Raw genomic sequence first — 21,815 nt, 5'->3', positions numbered from 1 at the left:
AAAAAGACTTCCCTGGAATCTTTAAATGTGATCTATTGAAAAAAGGGTCTTTCCAGATGTGATATATTAAGGACTCTGAGATGGGATCACCCAAGACTAAGAAGAGCCCAAATCCAATGGCAGGTCTTTATAAGAGAAGAGCAGGGAAAGGGACAGATAGAAGGGGAACACCGTGTGAGGACAGAGGCAGAGATGGGAGTGGTCCATCCACAAGCCAAGAATGCCCAGGAGTGCCAAGAGCCAGCAGAAGCTAAGACAGAGGCAGAGGACGGAGCCTCCAGAGGGAACAGCCCTGCTGCCTCCCTGCCTTGGACTTCTAGCCTTCGGAACTCTGAGAAGATGTTTCTGTTACTTGAAGCCACCCGACTGGCAGTTATTTGTTTCATAGCTCTAGAAAACTAATACAACTATGTAAAATTCTAAGTCAAGAAACCAGATGGAAATCACACCCTAATGCTAAGAGTACGGCTCTATGGGTGTTGGAGGTGAAGGCATTTTCTTCTAATCATTTGTCTTTCCAAACGGAATTTTCTAAATTATCTACACTGCACATTTATCATCCAAAAATTTAATTAAAATTAATTTTAAATAAGAAGTAAACCTGTCTCAAAATGCTCTTATCACCAGGATTGTGATTTAAGAGAAAAACATTATCTAAAACATTCACAGTTGGAAACATCTATTAAATTGTTCCACCTCCCAGAATTCTTCCCATCGCATCAAATATTCCAGACCTAAGATGATAAAGATATTCCCCTGTTATTTATTGTCTCCAAATTTGGGGCTTCATAAAGATGAAAGGAGCTTGTCATGATTTCCAAACAACTCAACAAACTGCTGGAGAAACTCCAGAGGCAGTCCTCGAGGATGCAAATGACAGCAGCGCTCCTGGGCCTGATTGGGAACAAAAGGCTGAGAAATTATATTATCAGAGTAATTTCATAGTGGGTTGAAGAAAGAAAACACCTGCATTCTTTTAATAAGCCCCCTGGAGGCCTAATTCCTCAGTACTTAAACTTGGAAGACCCACTCTGGGTGTTACATGTACGCATAATAAGCCAGCTTTTAAGACCAGTGAAAGCACTTTCTGCATCATCAAGGAGTTGACCAAACATAAAATCAAATAACGCTCGCATTAAATGATTTCCAACCCTCAAATGTGCTTGCATCATCTGTTTTGCAACATGGTGTCGAATCAGGAAAGCATCAGGGAGCAATAGCTGAAAAGCACCAGACCAAACTCTGGATAATGACCGTTGTGTTTCCTTTTAGTGTGTTGACTGAAAAGATGCTGCTGAAAAGATGACCTGTAAATTCCCTTACTTGGCTGATCCCTTTGTGGAGGTTTCCTTCAGAATGCATGCAAATGAAATTTCTGCTGACCAACCCAACCCCCTTCACAAACTGGCCACATTGCTCAACTTAACACCAAAGCTGTAAACAGGTTGAATGGCACCATCTTTAATGTGTGCAGGCAGATCCAATTAGCAAACTCCCGGTGACCTCCTACTGGAAATCACATTGTAAGTCAGGGGTCCCCAAACTACGGCCCCCGTAGGCCACATGCGGCCCCCTGAGGCCATTTATCCGGCCCCCACCGCACTTCCGGAAGGGGCACCTCTTTCATTGGTGGTCAGTGAGAGGAGCACATTGACCATCTCATTAGCCAAAAGCAGGCCCATAGTTCCCATTGAAATACTGGTCAGCAGTGACGTCAGGGAAATGGCGCCGTGAGCAGCGCGTCCGACAGATCTCCCCTAAATCACAACAAATTTATCAACTAGAAACAGAAAAATTTATCCTTGGAGCATTCCGGAGTTCCACACAAACTGAAAGCGAAAGGACTGTTATCACTTGAATCTGAGAGACGAGGGTGTGGAGGAAGCTACCGCAGCGACGTTCATTCAAGCCGCGAGGGAGTGCGCCTGTGGTGAGTCAGCCCACACTCGGGAGCCACGAGCAGCCCCGGGCGCGCACCCGGTAGGGTTGCAGAGCGAGCACCGCCCACACTCGGGAGCAGCGAGCAGCCGCCCGTGTGCGCCCGGTCTGGTTGCAGAGAGAGCACCGCCCACACTCCGGAGCGGCGAGCAGCCGCCGGCGCGCGCCCGGTCCGGTTGCAGAGCGAGCACCGCTAACGTTCCCAGCGGCCTGCGCACTGCGAGTGAGAGTCGCCAGCCACTGGTGCCCGGAGCACCCCATTCATGCGCGTGCCCTGGGCATTCCACACGCCCAGAGCGCCTTACTGGCCCGCACACCCAGGGTGCCCCATTATCCTGCACCTGGTGTGATTCAGCTGCCAGCGGCAGGGCGAGCGGGAGAGGCACCAGGGTGGTCTTCTACTTGGGAGATTCTCTCCGTGGGCGGGGCACCTCACCCAGCCATTCAAGCTAACAATCAAGCGTTGGGGGAGGGGCGCGCGCAGGCAGCCTAAAATACCTTCGGGAGCACAGCTGCGACCCAATCACTGAAATTAGCTTAACCCATGAAATCTGCGCACCCTCGGTTCTAATTGATAAGATCTCTCTCAGTTCAGCGATCCAAGACAAGAGGCGTGATATTTTTTAGTGCCTCTCGCTAAAGGGGCGGGGGCAACTTCTGATTGATAGAGCCTCCATATTCAGGGATAAACGCTAACAAGAGGGACTTGGCAGATAATAAGATCTATACTACACTAGTCGCAAGCAGCGACTAGTGCCTCTTCTTCCCAGCCAAAACAGGCTACAAAGTGTGGAAAGCCTGGGTTGAGAGGTCCAACTGAATGCTAGGCGCTGAACAGTCACCTTGACAACAATTGACTCCCACCACCGCCTGATTACACTGGAGGTCCTGACTGCCAGAGCCTTTCCCAAAGCCTTGCACTGAGTGGGGATAGAGTGGGGATTTCCCAGCTCTTTGAGCCTCTTACTCCCCAGGCAGAAGCAGTTGCAGCCTTATAGCTGGACCACCAGGCTGCTAATTCAGGAAGGGGGGACTAGGAGAGAGAATCCAGGAAAGCAAACTCTCATCGTTGGACCCTGCAAACGCCAACAAGCCTTGACTACCAGCAAGACTAAAGCCAATTATATGACATTGCCATAGAATCCCATCAACTGCAAATCCCTACCTAAGTGTGGCACAGGGGCAGAGCCTGGGGTACAGAGTCACCGACCAGGAAGAGGGAGAGAAAAGAAAAAGGAAGAAGTTAACCTCTCAAAATCAAGAAAAATCCACAGACTTTACAACTTGTTCCACTAATTTTTTTGTTGTTGTTGTTTGTTTCTTCTATCTTATTGCCTTTATTTCCTCCACCTTGGTCCTTCTATTCTCTGCCCATCTTATGCTTCCCTTTTCTTGAACTACACTACCCATAACTGTTACATTTTATTTCTCTTCTTCATCCTCACCCTCCTTTAAGGTTATACTCCAAAACACTTAACTCTCACTCTCTCCTCTTTTGTTTTTTTTTGTCTTGCTTTATTTTGTTTTTTTCTCTTCCTTTTTTATTTCTTCCTTCGTTTTTCTCTTTTTCTTATTTTTTCCTTTCTATTCGTTTTTTCTTTTCTCGTTTTACTTTCCTCCCATTTAATCCTCAATCACGAACAAATTAGTTAATTTGGGACTCAAGGCTTTTTTTGGCTTTATTTTTCTTTTTTGTTTTTGTTTTTGTTTTTTTCTTGTTTGTTTATTTTTGTGGCATTTTGGGTCCTCCCAACCCACGGTCTCCATTGTATTTAGTCTTCGCTCCACTTAATACAACAGATTTTTACTTATTATTTTTATTTTTTTCTTCTTTATTATTCTTTTTTTGGTCCTTTTTTCTGGTTCCCTCTTATTCCTCTCATTATATCTCTTAGTTGACCATCACTTACAAGCAAATCATCTTATGCTTGTCTAAAATTTTCTTCCCTTTTTTTTTTTTTTTTGCATTTAGTAGGTCCCTACTCCCTTTTTTGCCCCTTGAACTCTTCACCCCAAATCAGGCCCTCCATTATAGGCATGATATTTCCCTGAGGAGGGGAGAGGAGGGAAAGAGAAGAAAGAAAAAAAGGGGGAAATAATAAATTATTACTGTTTATTTTTGTGGGGTGTTTTAACTTTTTTTTTTTTTTTTTTTTTACTTTTTACTCTTTATTAATTATAATTAGTGCTATCAACAAGACCACCCTCAGATGCCAATAAGAAAGAGGAAATCGAATATTATGTATACAAAAGAAAGAGAGGTAACACAAATAGATGTTGAAAAATCTATGGAGAAAAGACTTAACATATTGGAAGCCTTGGAGCTAAATGACAGAGAATTTAAAATAGAAATCTTAAAAATACTCAGAGATATACAAGAAAACACAGAAAGGCAATATAGGGAGATCAGAAAACAACTCAATGAACACAAAGAATATATTACCAAGGAAATTGAAACTATTAAAACAAATCAAACAGAAATGAAAAACTCAATTCACAAGCTGAAAAACGAGGGAACAAGCTTAGCTAACAGAACAGCCCAGATTGAGGATAGGATTAGTGAAATAGAAGACAAACAACTTGAGGCACAACAGAGAGAAGAAGAAAGAGACTCAAAAATAATAAAAAACGAGAAAGCCCTACAGGAATTGTCTGACTCCATCAGAAAGAATAACATAAGAATAATAGGTATATCAGAGGGAGAAGAGAAAGAAAATGGAATGGAGAATATACTCAAACAAATAATAGATGAGAACTTCCCAAGCCTGTGGAAAGAACTAAAGCCTCAAATTCAAGAAGCAAACAGAACACCGAGTTTTCTTAACCCCAACAAACCCACTCCAAGGCACATCATAATAAAGATGACACAAACCAATGACAAAGAAAAAATTCTCAAGGCAGCCAGGGAAAAGAAGAGTACAACATATAAAGGAAGACCTATTAGATTATCATCAGATTTCTCAGCAGAAACTCTACAAGCTAGAAGAGAGTGGACCCCAATATTTAAAGCCCTGAAAGAGAGGAACTTTCAGCCAAGAATACTATACCCATCAAAGCTATCCTTCAAGTATGAAGGAGATATAAAAACATTCACAAATACAGAAAAGATGAGAGAATTTATCAACAGAAAGCCCCCACTCCAAGAAATACTAAAGGGGGTTTTCCAACCAGATTCAAAGAACAAAAGAAAACAACACCACAAGTAACAGCTCCACCAAGAACACAATAAAACCAAACTTAAACTGTGACAACAAAGGAAAAAAAGGGGGGAGAGGATGGAGATTAACAGTAGCAAAGGACGATGAAGTGCAGAAATACTTATAAGATAGGGTACTACAATGAATATGGTAGGTACCCTTTTCATTACTTAATGGTAACCACCCTTGAAAAAACCACCACAAAAACACTTGACTTAAAAAAGGTAGCAACAGAGGAAAGAAGTATGGAACACAAACAAACAAAAACAAATGATAGAAAAACAAAAGAGAACAATCAAACTAGATACAAAACTAACAGAAAGCAATTTATAAAATGGCAGTAGGGAACCCACAAGTGTCAATAATTACACTAAATGTAAATGGATTAAACTTACCAATAAAAAGACACAGAGTAGCAGAATGGATTAAAAAAGAAAATCCAACTATATGCTGCCTACAGGAAACACATCTAAGCAACAAGGATAAAAACAAATTCAAAGTGAAAGGCTGGAAAACAATACTCCAAGCAAACAACACCCAAAAAAAAGCAGGCGTAGCAATACTCATATCTAATAATGCTGACTACAAGACAGAAAAAGTACTCAGAGACAAAAATGGTCATTTCATAATGATTAAGGGGAAGTTGAATCAAGAAGACATAACAATCCTTAATATATATGCACCAAACCAAGGAGCACCAAAATATATAAGACAGCTACTTATTGACCTTAAAACAAAAACTAACAAAAATACAATCATACTTGGAGACCTCAATACACCGCTGACGGCTCTAGATCGGTCATCCAAACAGAGAATCAATAAAGATATAATGGCCTTAAACGAAACACTAGAACACCTGGATATGATAGACATCTACAGGACACTTCATCCCAAAGCGACAGAGTACACATTTTTCTCTAGTGTACACGGAACATTCTCAAGAATTGACCATATGTTGGGCCACAAAGACAATATCAGCAAATTTAGAAAAATTGAAATTGTACCAAGCATATTTTCTGATCATAAAGCCTTGAAACTAGAATTCAACTGCAAAAAAGAGGGGGAAAAACCCACAAAAATGTGGAAACTAAACAACATACTTCTAAAAAATGAATGGGTCAAAGAAGAAATAAGCGCAGAGATCAAAAGATATATACAGACAAATGAAAATGAAAATACAACATATCAGAATCTCTGGGATGCAGCAAAAGCAGTAATAAGAGGAAAGTTCATATCACTTCAGGCCTATATGAACAAACAAGAGAGAGCCGAAGTAAACCACTTAACTTCACACCTTAAGGAACTAGAAAAAGAAGAACAAAGACAACCCAAAACCAGCCGAAGAAAGGAGATAATAAAAATCAGAGCAGAAATAAATGAAATAGAGAACAGAAAAACTATAGAAAAAAATCAATAAAACAAGGAGCTGGTTCTTTGAAAAGATCAACAAAATTGACAAACCCTTGGCAAGACTCACCAAGGAAAAAAGGCACAGGACTCAAATAAATAAAATCCAAAATGAAAGAGGAGAGATCACCACAGACATCATAGATATACAAAGAATTATTGTAGAATACTATGAAAAATTATATGCCACCAAATACAACAATCTAGAAGAAATGGATAAATTCCTAGAACAATACAACCTTCCTAGACTGAGTCATGAAGAAGCAGAAAGCCTAAACAGACCAATCAGCAGGGAGGAAATAGAAAAAACTATTAAAAACCTCCCCAAAAATAAAAGTCCAGGCCCAGACGGTTATACTAGTGAATTCTATCAAACATTCAAAGAAGACTTGGTTCCTATTCTACTCAAAGTCTTCCAAAAAATTGAAGAAGAAGCAATACTTCCAAACACATTTTATGAGGCCAACATAACCCTCATACCAAAACCTGGCAAGGATGGCACAAAGAAAGAAAACTACAGACCAATATCTCTAATGAATACAGATGCTAAAATACTAAACAAAATACTGGCAAACCGAATACAACAACATATTAAAAAAATAATACATCATGATCAAGTGGGATTCATCCCAGAATCTCAAGGATGGTTCAACATACGCAAAACGGTTAACGTAATACACCATATCAACAAAACAAAGAACAAAAACCACATGATCTTATCAATAGATGCAGAAAAGGCTTTTGATAAAATACAACACAATTTTATGTTTAAGACTCTCAACAAAATGGGTATAGAAGGAAAATATCTCAACATGATAAAGGCCATATATGATAAACCATCAGCCAACATCCTATTAAACGGCATAAAACTGAGGACTTTCTACCTTAAATCAGGAACAAGACTGGGTTGTCCACTCTCTCCACTCTTATTTAACGTGGTGCTAGAAGTTCTGGCCAGAGCAATCAGACAAGACAAAGAAATAAAAGGCATCCATATCGGAAAAGAAGAAGTAAAGGTATCACTTTTTGCTGATGATATGATCCTATACATCGAAAACCCGAAGGACTCCACAAAAAGATTATTAGAAACAATAAACCAATACAGTAAGGTCGCAGGATACAAAATTAACATACAAAAGTCCATAGCCTTTCTATATGCCAACAATGAAATATTAGAAAATGAACTCAAAAAAAAATCCCCTTCACGATTGCAACAAAAAAAAATAAAATCCCTAGGAATAAACATAACAAAGAATGTAAAGGACCTATATAATGAAAATTACAAAGCATTGTTAAGGGAAATCGAAAAAGATACAATGAGATGGAAAAATATTCCTTGTTCTTGGATAGGAAGAATAAATATAATCAAAATGGCCATATTACCGAAAGCAATATACAAATTTAATGCAATTCCCATCAAAATCCCTATGAGATTTTTTAAAGAAATGGAACAAAAAATCATCAGATTTATATGGAACTATAAAAAACCCCAAATAGCCAAAACAATCCTAAGGAAAAAGAATGAAGCTGGGGGCATTACAATACCTTACTTTAAACTATATTATAGGGCCACGATAATCAAAACAGCATGGTATTGGCAGAAAAATAGACACTCAGACCAATGGAACAGAATAGAAAGCCCAGAAATAAAACCACATATATATGGTCAAATAATCTTTGATAAAGGGGCCAACAACATACAATGGAGAAAAGAAAGCCTCTTCAACAAATGGTGTTGGGAAAACTGGAAAGCCACATGCAAAAGAATGAAACTCGACTATAGCCTGTCCCCATGTACTAAAATTAATTCAAAATGGATCAAAGACCTAAATATAAGACCTGAAACAATAAAGTACATAGAAGAAGACATAGGTACTAAAATCATGGACCTGGGTTTTAAAGAACATTTTATGAACTTGACTCCAATGGCAAGAGAAGTGAAGGCAAAGATAAATGAATGAGACTACATCAGAATAAAAAGTTTTTGCTCAGCAAGAGAAACTGATATAAAAATAAACAGACAGCCAACTAAATGGGAAATGATATTTACAAACAACAGCTCAGATAAGGGCCTAATATCCAAAATATACAAAGAACTCATAAAACTCAACAACAAACAAACAAACAATCCAATAAAAAAATGGGAAGAGGACATGAACAGACACTTCTCCCAGGAAGAGATACAAATGGCCAACAGATATATGAAAAGATGCTCAGCTTCGTTAGTTATTAGAGAAATGCAAATCAAAACTACAATGAGATACCACCTCACCCCTGTTAGATTAGCTATTATCAACAAGACGGGTAATAGCAAATGTTGGAGAGGCTGTAGAGAAAAAGGAACCCTCATTCACTGTTGGTGGGACTGTAAAGTAGTACAACCATTATGGGGGAAAGTATGGTGGTTCCTCAAAAAACTGCAAATAGAACTACCTTATGACCCAGCAATCCCTCTACTGGGTATATACCCCAAAACCTCAGAAACATTGATACATGAAGACACATGTAGCCCCATGTTCATTGCAGCACTGTTCAGTGGCCAAGACATGGAAACAACCAAAAAGCCCTTCAATTGAAGACTGGATAAAGAAGATGTGGCACATATATACTATGGAATACTACTCAGCCATAAGAAATGATGACATCAGATCATTTACAGCAAAATGGTGGGATCTTGATAACATTATAAGAAGTGAAATAAGTAAATCAGAAAAAAACAAGAACTACATGATTCCATACATTTGTGGAACATAAAAATGAGACTAAGAGACATGGACAAGAGTGTGGTGGTTACCAGGGGTGGGGGGAGGGAGGACATGGGAGGGAGGGAGGGTGAGAGTTAGGGGGAGGGGGAGGGGCACAGAGAACTAGATAGAGGGTGGCGGAGGACAATCTGACTTTGGGCGAGGGGTACGCAACATAATTTAATGACAAAATAACCTAGACATGTTTTCTTTGAATATATGTACCCTGATTTATTAATGTCATCCCATTACCATTAATAAAAATTTATTAAAAAAATAAAATAAAATAAAAAATAAAAAAAAAAGAAATACTGGTCAGTTTGTTGATTGAAATTTTCTTGTTCTTTATTTTAAATATTGTATTTGTTCCCGTTTTGTTTTTTTACTTTAAATAAGATATGTGCAGTGTGCATAGGGATTTGTTCTTTTTTTTTTTTTTTTTTTTTGTATTTTTCTGAAGCTGGAAACGGGGAGAGACCATCAGACAGACTCCCGCATGCGCCCTACCGGGATCCACCCGGCACGTGGGCGACGCTCTGCCCACCAGGGGGCGATGCTCTGCCCCTCTGGGGCGCTGCTCTGTCGCGACCAGAGCCACTCTAGCGCCTGGGGCAGAGGCCAAGGAGCCATCCCCAGCGCCCGGGCCATCTTTGCTCCAATGGAGCCTTGGCTGCGGGAGGGGAAGAGAGAGACAGAGAGGAAGGCGCGGTGGAGGGGTGGAGAAGCAAATGGGCGCTTCTCCTATGTGCCCTGGCCGGGAATCGAACCCGGGTCCCCCGCACGCCAGACTGACGCTCTACCACTGTGCCAACCGGCCAGGGCCTGTTCATATTTTTTTTATAGTCTGGCCCTCCAACGGTCTGAGGGACAGTGAACTGGCCCCCTGTGTAAAAAGTTTGGGGACCCCTGTTGAAAGTGATTCAATTTCTCACCTTTCAGACATCCCAGTAAGCTTAACACCACACCTTCTGATTGTCAAGGAGTTTCACCTTTGAGACCCCAGCCTCAAGTAAACCAACTAGCGCAGGGCTCTTCAGACGTTTCATCCATTGTAGACAACAGTATGATCTCATCCCCAGGCCACAGAGAATATAAGATTGTTTTCTCCAATGTATAGTTTTACATTTAGACAAGAAAAGTCAAAATGCCAAAATGCTTGGTTAAAAACTTGTGATCTTGAGCCCTAGACTTGGTTTCAAATCCTGACTCCACCACTTGTTACCTATGTGACCTAGAGCATGTTCACCTAACCGCCCTGGGCCTCAGTTTCCTCATAATTAAAAATAGAAGATAAAACGTATCCCTCAGCGAACTGTTTAGAGGATGACATGGGTGATCCTTTCCCCTCATGGGGATCTCCCAGAGTGGGAGTGTTGGTCAAATAAATTTGCAAAATATGATTTTTATGTTTGCTCACTTATAGTTTGCATTGGGGGCAGCACCAGGTATATATGGTCTGTGAAACTGCAAATTACCTTCCTGCTTGGGAAGGGCCATTGTTTTGCTAATGTGTGTTGGAAGAGAGGTTTTCCTGCCAGAAACTTTTTTTTTTTGCATTTTTCTGAAGCTGGAAACAGGGAGAGGCAGTCAGACAGACTTCCGCATGCGCCCAACCGGGATCCACCCGGCACGCCCACCAGGGGGCGATGTTCTGCCCCTCTGGGGGGTCGCTCTGTTGCAACCAGAGCCATTCTAGCGCCTGAGGCAGAGGCCACAGAGCCATCCCCAGCGCCCGGGCCATCTTTGCTCCAATGGAGCCTTGGCTGCGGGAGGGGAAGAGAGAGACAGAGAGGAAGGAGGGGGTGGCGGGGGTGGAGAAGCAAATGGGCGCTTCTCCTGTGTGCCCTGGCCGGGAATCGAACCCGGGTCCTCCGCACGCTAGGCCGACGCTCTACCGCTGAGCCAACCAGCCAGGGCCCTGCCAGAAACTTTTAAAAAGAACAGAGAAGAGAAGGAGAAGAGGGAAAGAGAAACCATGTTTTGCAGAGAGAATGCAGAGTGCTGAAGAAGAAGCCATGTTGGCAGGGAGAGAGAAGGTGTGCAGATGGGGAACCAGAGGTGAGGGGCTTTGTGAGCTCTGCTGAGAATGGTGGGGCCTTTGATTCTAGGAGGAACCAGAGAAAATTCTCCAGGTTGTGGAATTGGAGAATACGTCAGTGGCTTTGGGAGCCCTATGTGTCTGCTCATCGGCCGGTGCAAGACTTGAATAAAGGAATGGCCCACCATTTTTTGGCTCCACTGTTCCTTTACCATCTGCCCAACTCCAGTAGAGCCCGCATGTGCATGGTCACAATGGTGGCGGCCTCTGGCCTTACAGGGAGGATTTAGCGGCTTTGATGACTTGCTCAGCATAGTTGTCCCTGCCATTCACAATATCTTTCCAGTCGTGTATATCCACTCATTTACTTCTTCAAATCAGATGTCTACAGCAGCCAGCCAGTGATGTAAAAGAGTGTGCAGGCCAGGTGTAAGCGAGAGAGAATGGTGGGGACTGTGGAAAAGCTGAACACATGTTCTAGCTAAAAGGAAGAAAGGAATACAAGCCCAGAGTTGCCTAAGACTTTCATTATTCCAGAGAAACACCCAATGCTGATTTTTTACACAAAATATCAAATGTTGGCAATTAAATTAAAATTTTAAATCTTGTACAGTGTCCACAAAATATAAGTACAGGCCAAAAGAGGGAGCTTCCATGTAAGGACTGGTGATCCTATAAATGAAAGTGTTCAGCAATATACACTAGAGCCCACAAAAACTCATACTTAGTAAGCCAGCTTAGGAAAAACAGGTAAGTATCGCCTTGATGCTGTGTCATTTTCATCTTGGACATAAATATTCATGGTCCAGCTGGTGGGCACAAAGCACAAAAAAAGCCTTCTTTTATATAGTGAACCCAGCGGCAGACTTTAAATGTCTTCCTATTAGAGTTTGTAAACTGTGTTTACAATCATCATATGCACACTTCACTTAAACAAAAAGATTGTGAGAGTATAGGGTCCAATCTTACTAAATTCCATTTCATCTGAAATGTATAAGGCCCCAGGTGAGTGTGGGATGGGCTGCATGAGTCTGCTATTCCATCAGCCTCATTCCTTTAGAACCTAAACCCCCACATAAAGGAGCAGTCTAGTATCTCTTCTGAGCTAAATCCCTAAGAATCATCATCCCCTTTTAACATGTACGGCTCATGTTGGGAAAATGACTTGTTGTCTGTCATAGAACCTATAATTTCCAGAGCCATGAAGCAGGTCGTCTTACTTTTTATCCAATCTTTTTTCCATTAAACCTTCTTGCAAGCACAAACATATATTAAGCCATACACATAGAGGCACATCGCATGTATTACCCCCATTTAATCCTCTTAACAACTTCTAAGATAATCTCAGAATTATAAGTAAAATTATCTCCATTTTCAGGTGGAAAAACAAAAAGTCAAGAAATGCTGGGGAAGAGTAAGTCACTTTCCCAAGAACAGTCTGTATAAGGCAGAATCAAGACTCCAATCCCTGCACCATGTCTTCAAAGCCTGTCCCTTTAATCACTCAACTAGAATGCTCCCACATAAGCCTTCACAAGCTTCCTAGAAGTTTTTGTGACACTGACTGGAAATACACATTTCTCCCCAAAGATCACCCCCCATGGCTTTCCCATACATAAGGCAGGGTAGAATCCTTTAGATCTCAGAATGCTCAGTGATCTGGGAATCGTTTTGTTTAGGAAATGTTCCCCTGTCCACAGGGAATTCCCTCTGGGTACTCATTAATGCACAGTTAAAGGATAACCTTCTAGCTCTTTGAACTGAGAGACCACAAAATAACAAATTTATTATTCCCCCTTCATCCTACTAACTTTAAACAACAGAAACATAAAACTGAATGACCATTTTTCAATAGAATGTGGGTGTCACTTTTGAAATTAAAGACAAATAATGTGTCTTTTGCAAACAAGAGGATTGACATCAATGCTCCATGTTTTCTCACTGTTCATCAGGCACTGATTGTCACGCAGGGTGCTTACACAAGGGTGAATTATGAGGTCACCATACGAGCTGGGATGTTTCAAAGTTTCAGCCCAATGGACCCAGAAATATATATACCCAAATTTTTTAAGGCATAGAAGTGAAAGTTGGCATCATCTTTTTGGAAGACAATTTGACAAGAACTCAACAGGCATGTTGTGGCATAAAAAAAACTGTCATATAGTATATAATGAGGAACAATGGAGAACTACCAAAGTGGACATGAGTAGAAAAACTCTAATTCAATAATAACCCCTATACTAGATTCTAAAAACTAATAAATTATATATTTTGCCTGAAATGTAAAGATGTCCAAAAAATATTTCAAAGTAAAATGTACATTTTCTGTAAAACCTTGTTAATAAGCCATAATTTGAATGAATCTGAGGAAATAAACACCATGACATAAACATATGTCTCAAGCTGTTTCTGTACAGGGCCAGGTAGTAAGTACTTTCATTTTTGTGGACCGTGAGTACCGGCTCAATGATTCAGTTCTGCTAGAGCAGAAGCAGCCACAGATGATAATAAATAAATGGCCATGACCGTGTTCCATTAAAACTTGAGTTATGGACTTAAAGTTTTAAGTTCATTTCATTTTTATGGGCCACAAAATGTTGTTATTTTTATTTTTTTCCCAACCATTTAAAAATGTAAAAATTATGTTTAGCAGCTGGCTATGCAAAAGCAGGTAGCTGGCTGATTTTGTCCCACTGGCTGTGGTTTGCTCTCCCTTGCTTTCAAAGGTACAATCAAGGGTTTTCTCCTCTGTGCTTTGTGTATGTGTGTGTATGTTTGTGTATGATTTTTAAATCTTCTATAATAGGCATAGCTTAATTTAAAATCAGAGACAACGATATGAATATGAATATACAGGGTGGGCCAAAAGTAGGTTTACAGTTGTTTGTATGAAAAATAACACAAGAGACTGACCAGGCGGTAGCACAGTAGATAGAGCGTCGGATGGGACACAGAGGACCCAGGTTCAAAACCCCAAGGTCGCCAGCTTGAGTGCGGTCTCACCAGCTTGAGTGCGGGGTCGCTGGCTTCATTGTGGGATCATAGACATGACCCCATGGTCACTGGCTTGAGCCCAAAGGTCAATGTCTTGAAGTCCAAGGTCACTGGCTTCAGCCCAAAGTCACTGGCTCGAGCAAGGGGTCACTCACTCTGCTGCATCGCCCCGGTAAAGGCACATATGAGGAAGTAATCAATGAACAACTAAGGAGACTAAGGAGCCGCAACAAAGAATTGATGCTTCTCATCTCTCTCTCTTCATGCCTGTCTGTCCCTATTTGTCCTTCTCTCTATCTCTCTCTGTCTCTGTCACACACAAAAAATTAAATAATACAGGAATAAATATAATAATAAAAGAATAACCTCTGTGTCTCATGTACTCACAACTATAAACCTACTTTTACTACATCCTGTATTGTAAAGAACTGATACGTTTCTTCAAGAGAAAAACCCTATTAAAGTGTTTCAACTTCTAGCAGGCATACTGTCAAATCCCAACAGCATTAGGTGAGCCAACCAGCAACCTCCTTAGCTACCAGTATATTCCCTACCTTGAGGGTTCCAGGCATGTCTTATATGCATGCACACTTCCTTCCTCCCTTTTCTTGGCATATCTGAGACAGAGTGGTTTTCTTTCCCAAGCAAAAACAAGCAGAGGGGGATCCATTTCTTAACCAAATTGCAATCCACTAGGGAAACCAGGCCAGCATCTCCCTGAATTACTGCTCCAGTCATCAATCAACAGAATTGCTAGGGCAACTAAGGAAAGATGCTTTTCAAGGCCCAGTCTTGGCTGACCCAGCAAGCGCAGCCTCTAGAGCGACTGCACAGCGCCAAAGCATCCTGCCTGGAGAGACAGCCATTGTCCAGAGACAAACTACTCTGCATAATTAAAACGATCTCACAAAGCTACCACTGCTCTGGGCTTCCCATGTCAGCTGCTTCTGAAAGTGCAGCTCCTGGAGGCTTGTTCTGAAAGCCCGCCTTTTACTGCTAGAGTTGAATATACATTTATCAGCAAAGCTGGACCGTTAAAGGGATTACAAGGAGCTTAGAATCCACTGGCAGTTAATTGATCTGGTCTTGCAAACCTCATCTCCACATGCCCTTTAGAAATGGCTTTGGTCTCTTCCCTGGTTCTTTGGTTGCCTTTGATTTTTTTATTTCAGCATCCTTCTTGTAGTCCTTTCCTCTAAAACTAAAAGAAGCTATTTGCATATTTCCCTAGACAGAGGTAGAGAACAGGGATTGGCCAATATTTTCTATAAAGGGTCAAACAGTAAATGTTCTGGCTTTGTTGGCCAATAGGTCAGTTGCTACTACTCAACTCTATGGTTATGGCAGGAAAACTGCCATTCACAATAATGTAAAACTAAGAAGTGTGACTTTGCTCAGATAACTATTTATGGGCACTGAAAATTGAATTTTGTATAATTCTCATATCTCATGAAATATTATTCTTTTTGATTTTTTTCCCCTACCCACTAAAAATGTCATGTAAACCATATAAAACAGGAGAAGGGTTGGACTTGGCCCGTGGAATGTAGCTTGCCAACACCTGGTCTAGACTGTGGCTGTTCGAAGTGTGGCCTCTGGACTGGCAGCAGTCAGCATCACCTGAGGGCTTGCTAGAAATGCAGAACCTTAGTCCCGGCCTCAAGCCTGCTGTTGAATCAGAATCTGCACTTGAACAAGATCCCTTGGTAATTCATATACAAGCCAAGTGAGAAGTCCTAGTCCAGAAAACAGAATTTGGGAGTCAGACAGGATGGAAATAACCATTGACTATTAGGCAAGTTGTTCAACCTCTCTGGAACTCAATTTCCTTATATCTTAAAATGAATATAAATAACTGCAACTGGTTATCTCCAAGGATTGTTGTAAGTGAAAGTTAGGAAGGAGATAAAACACCTATGTGGCATTGTCAATACTTTAAGAATAGTAGATAATATTACAGAAGTCTACTCTTTTTAAAGTCATATGCGGAGAGATGAGAATGATCACTCAGGATCTGCAAGCTTCAATCACTTCTGGACCTGACAGGTCACCTAAATATTTGAAGCAGTCCTTAAATGCAACTGGAATGTTGGAGACTACTGCAATACCAGGTCACACCTTCCAAAGGTGTCTGCTAGTTACTGTCATGAAGCAACAGTCCCCATGTTTTACCGCACATTTAAATTTTCCAACAGAAGCTGGAACCTGGATTTTAAGGTTAGGAAAAAACCCTTTATTGAACACACTGTGCAGAACAAACAATACCCATCTGTGGGCTGGATGTGATCCCAGGCTCTCTAGTTTGTGACCTTTGCATTAAAATAGAGAAGTAACCAGAGGAGATGAGTCACAAGGAAATGAGCTTGGATTTTAAAGTGACATCCCAGCAGCGCTGAGCCTCAGTTTCCTCATTGGAAAATCATCACATCTACCTCACAGGGTTTGGTGACGATTAAAGAGAAATGTACGGCCCTGGCCGGTTGGCTCAGCGGTAGAGCGTCGGCCTGGCGTGCGGAGGACCCGGGTTCGATTCCCGGCCAGGGCACATAGGAGAAGCGCCCATTTGCTTCTCCACCCCCGCCACCCCCTCCTTCCTCTCTGTCTCTCTCTTCCCCTCCCGCAGCCAAGGCTCCATTGGAGCAAAGATGGCCCGGGCGCTGGGGATGGCTCCTTGGCCTCTGCCCCAGGCGCTGGAGTGGCTCTGGTCGCAGCAGAGTGACGCCCCGGAGGGGCAGAGCATCGCCCCCTGGTGGGCAGATCGTGGCCCCTGGTAGGCGTGCCAGGTGGATCCCAGTTGGGCACATGTGGGAGTTTGTCTGACTGTCTCTCCCCGTTTCCAGCTTCAGAAAAATACAAAAAAAAAAAGAGAGAGAGAGAGAAATGTACGTAAAACATGGAGGCACACTGGACAGAGTCAGTACTCTCCGTTACTGCTGTTGTTGTCTTGGTATTATTGTTTGTGATGCGTCAGTACTTAGGCCTTCAAAGGGTAAATTTTCACTGTAAAAAAATGGCTGTTTTTCTCTCCCTGCCCAATCTGGTAGCAAACAAGCAAGCCCAATTAAACCCCATTCAGAATGCTGTATCATCTAAGTGCTTAGTTATTAATTTTATTCTGGCCACTATTCATGAAGATGCCTTAATCTTCCTTTTAATAAAAACTCCCTCCATGACCCAGCAATGGCAGGGTTCACCAAAGGCTGCCTGGAGGTGCTTTCCTCAGGGCTAAGTCACCTGTCCGGAGCAGTGCCCACCAAGTTCCCCAGCTGCCCTAGATTGGGTGGAGGACATTGTGAGCCTCTGCTCTCCAAAACACAAAATCTCTGTGGGTGTTTTTAGAAATCTTAAAAAAAAAATCCCCACATCGGCCACTAAAGGCATGGGTGACAAAAATGGGGAGAGTATGTCAAATCCCCATACAATAAGGCAGACTTCCACAGGACCTTAGGACTCTTTTGCACACAGAGGGAGCCCCGAGTGTGGGGGCTGCCCCGCATGAGCAGAGTGGGGTGTGCTCCATAAGGCTGCTCAGTCTCTGCCAACACACACCAGCTGGGCTCAGGCTCCAGAGCCTGGGGCCGGGCTGACTTTTGCATTTGTAACAAGCTTCCAGGAGATGGTATACTGAAAGATCCTGCCCCAGTCTGAATCAGCATGACCCTGCTCCCTGGCTTCACTCAGGTCCCTGCTCAAATGTCACCTACAGTTCAGCATGATCCTGCTCCCTGGCTTCACTCAGGTCCCTGCTCAAATGTCACCTAGAGTCCTTGCCTGACCAAGTTATCTAAAAGGAAATTATTTGTTGAATGAGGGCAGGAGTCCCGGCTGTTTTGTTCTTTGCTGTACCCCAGCACCAGCAGAGTGCCCAGCACAAAGCAGGCACTCAAATATTTTGTTCAGTAGAGAGAGCCCAGTTTGACAGCGGAGGAAAATAAAACTTGGGGAGCCTAAGTCATTGGCCCAAAGTTCCAGGGCTTGTCAAAGCCACAGCAAGACACCAGCCTGGCTCTGTCTGGACTTCAAAGCCCCAGCTCCCCCTTCTCACCAGAGGGGGAGCAAAGTTTGTTTACAGCACACTTCCTCCCTAGAACTTGAGTGCCTTTGTGCCAGAGGCAATCACACAGTTCTGTGCTGCTTGGAGGAGGTGCCTGCGTGCCTTAGAGACAATGGACTTCAGAGGGACCGTGTGTGGAAGCAAAGAGGCTAGCCGAGAAGCCCAGGGTGACACCAGGGTGCCTTGGCACTCCCCGGGAAGAGGGGTGCCGCTTTTGTGGGGCAGCCTGTTAGGCAGCCTGTTCCACCCAACTGTCTCTCCAGAGAAGTGGAAAGTGAGCAGACAAGATTTCTAACTGCCAAAAAGAGTATGTACTGTAACCTTCTTCTCCAAAAGGTCACCCAAGAGCATGCCCACTGGGGAAAAGGAGGGGGCGGAGGAGCTGCTTCCTCTCCAGCGATGGGTGGAAACGCCATAAAAACCCCATTCATGGAGCCAAAGGGAAGCCTTTCTGCAGCGAGCAAGGAAAAGGCTTCACATGAAAACCTATCTCATCCGAATGAAAGGGTCTCTTTCCAAAAGAAAGTCTCCAGAATGGGCTGAAAATGGAACACTTGTTCTCCCATCACGACGTCAGCTGGGCTAAAATGGCTTCAGGTTCTCCGAGAAGCTGTGGTTCTGAAAGTTCTGTGACCTGGGCACCCAGCAGCCTCACACAAGCCAGATATGTTTCCTCCCGAGCATTGGTTGAGAGGAAGCTAAAAATAACGAACAAACCTTGACTGGGTGCCTGGTCCTGGGCAAACAGCATGCTTTCAGGATCTCACTAACTCCCAACAATCCCATCATGAAGTAAGGTACTGCTCCCACTTACCAGTTCAGGAAACGAAGAACTAGAGAAGGTAAGTGACTGACTAGAGGGCAGATCACATAGAACGGAGGAGGGGAGCCAGGTACACCTCGCCAGGCCTCTAGTGAGGAGTAGACCCCAATACTGCAGAATCGGGAGAAGCTGAAAATCACTGTCCTGCGCACCACTGGCCACCCCACCTTGCCATTTGAGTACAGGATGGGTAGAAGAGAATGTGATCAGTAGTTCTGGGTCCTGGATTTAGTTGACAAAAATAAAACTTCTACACCTATTCCCACATTCCTCCCACTTTCACAGTTGGGACATACAAGGGGTAACCCAGAACACACCTATTTGGCACAGCAGATAGATGCCTATCGCCCATTACAATATTTATAAGGTCCCCCAGCCTTGCCTCTGACACACAAGTTATTAAATGCTCGGGAGCCACAGGGCTGCACTCGGTGCCCTGAAACAAAGGCAAAGAGGCTGCTGGACCCATCAGAGACAGGAACAAAAGCATTTTATTTCTGAAGGAGCGAGTTGGAAGTTTCCTTATAACTGGGTGCCCAGCACACATTACCAACTGGGAGAAAGTAGAGAAGCACACACTAAACCAGAGAAAAAGATCAAAGCAGGCTCTTCTCCCTAGTGTCCAGAAACAGCCCTCTTCAAAGGGGCACAGGAGCAGTGGGGAAAGATACAATAATCAAAGAAGAACTGGATTATGATGCTGGAGAATTTTCTCCTGTCACTGCTTTTTTTCTTTTCATGCAGTTGCCAAAAAGGATCCACTTCTCCTCTTCACATCGTCAAACTGAGAGCCAGAAGCCTGTACCCCAACTTTTCCCAGGCAGAGCCCCAGCAGCCAGAGGCATTGGGAGGGCACTGAGATCCCTTGTCTCCCAAACATAATCATTCCAATCCAGGCTGGGGCTGCCTGGAAGTCGACATTCACGGCACTTTAATAAGAAACATCTGGCCACCAAAGAGGGTTGACACAGCGCAGACGGGCAGTGGTGGATTTGCGGTTGGGACCCAGAATTACAGGGGCTGAATCAAAAACACAATTGGAAAACACCAGCCAGTGGCTCTTGGAAACAATTCCATGCCAAGTTGAACTGTTTGGGGCTGACTGACTTACATACACAGAGCGTGGGTTCCAGGGACCCAGCACTCCCACATCATGGAAATACTTCCCTGTATCCCCCAGTATTTGGCCACCACTTCCACAATCAATATTTGTAGCAAATGTAATCCCACTCTTAAAGGAATAGCCTTTTCATTCTTTCCATGTGGCTTACAAGTGAGATTTACAAAAAGAAAAATAGATGTTTGTGCATATATTTTTTTCATGTGGGCACACACATATATACCCCCGCCCCATGCCCCCAAGCGTTGTGCCTTTAGAAATCAGATCTAAGGGTCCTACCTCCATTTATGCAAGGCAAACCCAGGGCACTGGTCACCACAGGCGTTACATGGCTGGCCTCTCTCTATCCGCCCCAGTCCAGTCACCTTCAAAACAAAAAGACAACACAATATGTTTCTACCACAGAGGCTCCCTCCAAAGCCCCACTAGTGTCCAAGGCAGGATGCCCTGCTCTTCAAACCCCCACCTCATTTGACTGACTCCAATGTTCCTCTCAGAGGTGAGGGACCTGGGCCAGGGTGCTGCTGGTGTCCCAGGGGTGGTCTTCTTCATGGGGAACGGTGTTGCGACCTAGGCGGACAGCCTCTGGTGAGGGCACCAAGCCACCAAGAAATGGCCATGGCTGGGGCTTTGTCTCCCTGAGACACCTTGGTCACAGGTTTCTAAGAAACAAAAGCAAGAATTTTCCCCACAGTCGCCAAGAAGCAACCGTGGCTTGCGCTCGCTTTGGAACAGGCTTGTGCTCCCAGGAAGGGGGCAGCACAGGACACCCCAAAAGACAGACCCAAAGTCAAAACCGCGGCTAGAGCTCCAAGAATCTGGACACTGGTGTGTGAGTGGTGGGATTATGGTCTGCCTCAAAGGAAGAGGCGAGGGGAGGGGCCCTCAGGGGAGCCCCCAAACTGTGACATTGGGGGCTACATTTCCTGGTCGCCCTATCGCCTGTAGTGGGGATCCGGACTTAACCCTTCCTCCCCTTGCAGTCCTCTCGCGCACTCCGGACGCACCCCCGCCCACCAGAGTGGCCGGCTTACCTGGGGCCACAGGTGCGCGGCCGCAGGGCACGGGGAGACCCGGCTGGGGAGTTCGCGGCGGCCCAGGGGCACCCGGAGATATGCCCTGCTCTGGTGGGGGACACTCACCGAGCGGCTGGAGAGTCTTTTCCGGGAGCTCCGGCTGAACATGGCCCGGTGCCTGCTCCACGCAGCGCGGTCTGTCGGTCTGTCCGCTCCGCGGCTGAGAGGGCGGGTGGCCTGGGCGGGTACCCTCGGCGGCCAGTGGCCTGGCAGTCTCCGCCTCGCAGCCCCCGGCTGGCTGCGGTGCGCACGACTCCCCCTCCTCCCTTCCCTGTGCCTCCCACTCTCCGCCCGCAGGTCCCTCCCTCTCTCCCGGCATCCCCCCGCCCTCCGCGGCTTCCCCCGCGGCCCACCGGCCCTGCCCATCCCATACCTCCCCGCACTGGCGGCGCCTACTCTCTCCCGCACGCTGCTTCCACGCCGG

General features: G+C 44.0%; 1 protein-coding gene across 2 annotated transcripts in view; it reads right to left on the bottom strand.

The window, feature by feature from the left end:
• PRICKLE2 (prickle planar cell polarity protein 2) overlaps positions 1 to 21,568 on the bottom strand; it is a 418,427-nt gene extending 396,859 nt beyond the window's left edge. The window contains exons 1-2 of one of the 2 annotated variants that reach the window (XM_066244420.1): positions 21,458 to 21,568; positions 20,595 to 20,680 (exon numbers count right to left, since the gene is read on the bottom strand). In XM_066244420.1, the coding sequence (XP_066100517.1) occupies positions 20,595 to 20,680; positions 21,458 to 21,499 (128 nt within the window). In that variant the 5' untranslated portion in view covers positions 21,500 to 21,568. Of the gene's footprint in view, positions 1 to 20,594; positions 20,681 to 21,349; positions 21,419 to 21,457 lie in introns of those variants that run through there. The other variant, XM_066244419.1, reaches the window with a different exon arrangement.
• Positions 21,569 to 21,815: the final 247 nt, after the last annotated feature.

The sequence above is a fragment of the Saccopteryx bilineata genome, chromosome 10 (assembly GCF_036850765.1).
Source record: "Saccopteryx bilineata isolate mSacBil1 chromosome 10, mSacBil1_pri_phased_curated, whole genome shotgun sequence".
Classification (NCBI taxonomy): Eukaryota; Metazoa; Chordata; class Mammalia; order Chiroptera; family Emballonuridae; genus Saccopteryx; species Saccopteryx bilineata.
Note: the sequence above shows the minus strand (reverse complement) of the source record. Positions and strands in the feature narration are given on the sequence as shown.